At 37.2% G+C, this 5,196-nt stretch overlaps 1 protein-coding gene across 1 annotated transcript in view; it reads left to right on the top strand.

The window, feature by feature from the left end:
• Window positions 1-5,196, top strand: part of LOC106880671 (epidermal growth factor receptor substrate 15-like 1) — a gene marked incomplete at both ends in the record, with an annotated part of 32,953 nt that overhangs the window by 5,024 nt on the left and 22,733 nt on the right. Inside the window, 4 exons of the mRNA XM_052976928.1 lie at window positions 787-870; window positions 2,250-2,333; window positions 3,793-3,894; window positions 4,204-4,413. Coding sequence (XP_052832888.1) covers window positions 787-870; window positions 2,250-2,333; window positions 3,793-3,894; window positions 4,204-4,413 — 480 coding nt within the window. The remainder of the gene's footprint in view (window positions 1-786; window positions 871-2,249; window positions 2,334-3,792; window positions 3,895-4,203; window positions 4,414-5,196) is intronic.

The following is a 5,196-nucleotide window of genomic DNA, read 5'->3' as shown; positions in this document are numbered from 1 at the left end:
ATATATATATATATATAATATCATCATTATCATTTAATTTCTATGTTCAATATATAATCTATATATATATGTGTGTGTATGATTGAGATTTGGTAGTCATATATTTGTGCTGTAGTAAACATCGTCAGTAAATGGTTATAACATGACTCTACCAAACTGCAGTGTTATCTCTTTCTAAAAAAAACTTCCTTGGGTTGAGCCCCTTGACAAATGCATAACGTAAATGAGTTAAGGAAATATATCGTTGCCAGTGCCCCTGGAATGGCTCTTGTGCGGGTGGCACATAAAATACACCATTTGAGCGTGGCCGTTGTCAGTACCGCCTGACTGGCCTCGTGCGGGTGGCACGTAAAAGCACCCACTACACTCTCAGAGTGGTTGGCGTTAGGAAGGGCATCCAGCTGTAGAAACTCTGCCAAATCAGACTGGAGCCTGGTGTAGCCATCCGGTTTCACCAGTCCTCAGTCAAATCGTCCAACCCATGCTAGCATGGAAAGCGGACGTTAAACGACGACGACGATGATGATGATGATGATGATTCAGTTTTATTTCAAGATCTTTTGCCAATAGAGAAAGAGCAAGTTTCTAACCTAGATCCAAGATACCTTCGTAGGAATTTCAACATCAATAACAGAGCAATTTTGTTTGTATGTATGTATGTATATGTGCAGATTTATATGTTTTGTTTTATATATGTCTTCTCATGCATATACATGCATATCTAGACATGCTCATATATACTTAAATGATAAACTTCTGTGTGTTTATTATATTTTATTAATCTAGGGACCTGTCGAACCAGTCCTTTCTCCTCCTGAAACAGTAGTGATGAGTCCTCCACATTCTGTAGGTACCAACTGGGTTATATTGGTGAGTAACTTCATTCTTTTTTGACAATATTTCTTTGAAATGCTGCTCTGTGCTTCAGAGTATATTTAAGCATTTTTAGCCAAGTTCTTCCATATATTATCCTCTGTTGCACCTGGACACATCATCAGTTATGTTTTCTGGGGCCATTAAGTGTTTTGGGTCCCACTGCATGACACCTACTATATCCTTGGGTCGACCAGAGCCTTGCGAGTGGATTTGGTAGATGGAAACCGAAAGAAGCCTGCCGTATATATGTGTGTGTTTATGTGTATGTGTCTGTGTTTGTCCCCTGCCACTGCTTGACGACCGATGCTAGTGTGTTTATGTCCCTGTAATGTAGCAGTTTGGCAAAAGAGACTGATAGAATAAGTCCTAGGCTTACAAAGAATAAATTCTGGGATTGAGTTCTTTGACTAAAATCCTTTAAGACGGTGCTCCAGTCAAATGACTGGAACAAGAAGGAGAAATATATATATATATATATATATATATATATATATATGAATATCATCACACACAACATGGACAAAAATTTCTTCTTAAGAAAATACATATTCAAATAAGTAAACCATAATATCATGACTAGCGAAAGCGAAACCGGTCGATATATTAAAAATTATATTAAAATTATGTAAAGTGTCTGTGTTTTCCTTTTTTAATTTCTTATATATATGTATGTGTGTGTGTGTGTGTGTATATATGAGTGACGATGTGTGGCTAAGTGGTTAGGGATCATAAGGTCGTGAGTTCGACTCATGATGGCACATTGTGTCTTTGAGCAAGGCACTTTCTTTCACGTTGCTCCAGTCTCCTCAGCTGGCAAAAATGAGTAGTATCTGTATTTCAAAGGGCCGGCCTTCTCACATTCTGTGTCATGCTGCATCTCCCTGGAAACTACATTAAGGGTACACGTGTCTGTGGAGTGCTCAGCCACTTGTATGTTAATTTCACGAGCAGTCTGTTCCATTTATCAGATCACCTGGAACCCTCGTCTTCTTAACTGATGAAGTGCCAGTTTATGTGTGTGTGTGTGAGTGTATGTTTTATTGAATTTGTTTCTCACCACCACCACCACTTGACAACCAATATTGGTTTGTTTACATCCTTGTAATTTAGCAGTTAGGTTGAAAGAAACTGGTAGAATGGTAGGATATAAACAGGTGGGTTGATTTTGTTTGACTAAACCCTTCAAAGTAATGCCCCAGCATGGCCGCAGTCCAATGACTGAAACAAGTACATGAAATCCTTCCTTCAAAAGTTGTGATTTGGTGCTTTTGTTAGAAAATCCTTATCTGTCATCCATCAATTGAGCTACAATTATTATAATTAATTATTATAATTAATTATTATAATTTCTTTATCTGTTTTTTTCATTGCAGCCCCCTGAAAAGGCAAAATATGACAAATTATTCGACTCGTTACAACCTGTCAATGGGTTGGCATCAGGAGACAAAGTAAAACCTGTGAGTTGCCAAGTTCCCTTTTTTTTCTATTCTTTTCTTCAGTTGCCAAAGTCTAGGGGGAACATTGGAGTAGTGTATATAGCTTTGTCATTGCTCGCTCCATTATAGGGTGCTTTTTTTTTTTTTTTTTCCGAAATAAACTCTTGTAATAAATGAAGAAGGATGTACTAGCCAGTAAAGCAGGCATGTTGTGATTTCAGAGAGATTTGGCTGTTATTTCCAGCAGGTCCAGTGAGCTACATGGAAGCTCTTTCAATTAGTTTATCTAAAAATAGTTTAAACTGTCTTGCATTTATGCTGCTTCTTCTATAGATAAGATTAATAACATGTCGAATAATTTAATTACTGCATCTTTTCATTTTTTCGCATCCAATTGTGTGTGACAAATAAAATAATAATAATAATAATAATAATAATAATAGGATCATTGTAAGTTACATGCTTTAATACGGATGCATTCATTATTCAATAGATGGATGCTGCCAATAAAAATGCAATTTTCGTGTTATATATCTGTACTTTCATTACTATGCAATCCTTCAATAGACAAAATGAAAGTATAATGGAACTGTTTGTTCATGTAGCTTCTCTTGTTCATGTAGCTCTCTGGCAATCTTTTTTGGCCTACTCAAAGTACAAGCCTATGCATATGCTTTATGACATAGGTAGACCACAATCACTTTATTACATAAAGAGGAGTCGGAGTCAGAGGTGCCAATAGTAGAGGAGTTGGAGTTGGAATTGAAGTTTTCTGTTTCGACTCCACAGCCCTGCCCCCAAGGGTCATAAGGACATACAAGGATCATATTGAATCCCAAAAGTTATATGGACCCTAGTTGAGAAGCACTGGACCAGGCTTTGTACCAAGTGGGTTTGTATCAAAGGGTTAACAGTTATAAAAACCTATTTCCAAGCTGGTTCCTTAACCCTTTAGCATCTGAACCAGTTATATCTGGCCAAAACAAGCCTCCTGTTTTTATGTTCACATTGGCCTGATCTAACCTCTCACACTTACTCTACAATGCCATTCTAAAAATAGACAATAACATCAAAATCTCAGAGCTTTTGGACACTCATCATCATCATCATTTAAAGTCCATCTTCTATGCATGTATGGGTAGGACAGCTGACAGGAGCTGGCCAAGTAGAAGACCACCCCAGGCTACTGTGTCTGTTTTGGCAAGGTTTTTTTGGCTAGATGCCCTTCCTAACACCAACAATACATGATTAATTCAAAACAAATGTGAATAAATAAACTTTACATTTGGCAGAACAATTTGAATGCTAAAGGGTTAAAATTTATTTCTTGATTTATTTCAAAAACCTTTCGTCTTACTGAGAAGATTGGTGGGTAGACTTTGTTGCTGTGGCCTGGGTTGGAACCCAGCCAGAATTTAAAAAGAAATGGAATTGGCTTAATTCCTTTTATTAATTTCATGTGTTTTTGTCCTTTGAACAGGTGTTACTTAATTCAAAACTTCCTGTAGATATATTAGGACACATTTGGGACCTCAGTGATGTTGATAAGGATGGCTTCCTTGATAAAGATGAATTTGCAGTGGTAAGTATTCATCTCCCCTCCTTACCTGTACAGTAATAGATTTGAGGGTTTCGTTTATTTACGAGTTGATTTCCTAATTTCACCGGAGTGTAAATACCTAGAATGGTGATACTTCAAAAAAAAGTATTTAAAAAAATCGAACCTACAAATTTCCCGATAAACAAGTTTAGTCAAACACTTACAAAGCTTAATTCAGTTCAATTAAAAAGGCATGGGTAAGCCACACTATGGTTTGGGAAAAAAATTCATCTGCGCACAGGGTATGTATCGCCCTTCTGACGCCTTTTTTTTTGTCATTTTGTTTTTCAGGCAATGCATTTGGTATATAGTGCATTGGAAAATAACCCGGTTCCTACGACATTGCCACCAAAATTAATCCCCCCTTCGAAGCGTAAGCGCGTCTCGTTACCAGGTGGAACCATCACAGATTCATTACAACCAAGAACTGATTCTCCTGCTGTGCGTATATTCTTCATTTATTCATTCAGTGATTTACTTAGTTGCTTGTTTAAATTATCAGTTAGGGCTCCTTTCACTGTCCCTAACCTTCTCTCCCTGCAATACTGGGTAAAATGACTCAGCCCCTGCCAATCATTTCCACCACCCCCTACTGAGTGGGATGAGTAACCATACAACCTTTGTACAAGAACTTACTCCATTCTCCTCATTCTCTTATACTCTAACCCAAGGGTTCTCAACTATTTTTTACCCACGGACCCCTTTTAGCCCTTTTTTACATTTTTTTTCACTTATGGACCCTATTTTATTCTGGTGGACCCCAATAGCCATCCTATGTTTAAAAACTGTTTTTTTATACAGACTTCTTTCAAATTTCCTATTTTGTTTTTTACCCCTTAACTTCTACAGGTTGAGTTATGTAAAATATTAGAGAAAGAAACCTAGCTCTTTCTTGCAATTCACACCAATACATACATCTAAAGTCGCCTCTGCCTCTATCACAACTACACTTCATACTATTACTATCACCCCATTACCACCACAACCGTTAATCCACTACCGCCCTCACCATCTCTTTGCCTACTATTACTCTCACTCCAGCATGAATAGTGGAAGTGTCATTGAATAGTGAGAGAGGCGGGAGTCAAAGTGTGACACACTGACACACACAAATTCATTTTCGCACTTATTATTATAAATGATGTTTGGACATCGTGGGAAACTGTTCTGTGTATCATTACATGATACAGAGGTCAGGCAAAGGATTAAAATTGATATTAACATTTGTTTGTTTTTCTTACTATATTTCCTTTCTCTTTTTTTTTTTTTGCTGTTGTAGCCTTT

Source organism: Octopus bimaculoides, chromosome 26 (assembly GCF_001194135.2).
Source record: "Octopus bimaculoides isolate UCB-OBI-ISO-001 chromosome 26, ASM119413v2, whole genome shotgun sequence".
NCBI classification, from domain to species: domain Eukaryota; kingdom Metazoa; phylum Mollusca; class Cephalopoda; order Octopoda; family Octopodidae; genus Octopus; species Octopus bimaculoides.
The sequence above is the reverse complement of the archived record's forward strand: the minus strand, read 5'-3'. Positions and strand labels throughout refer to the sequence as shown.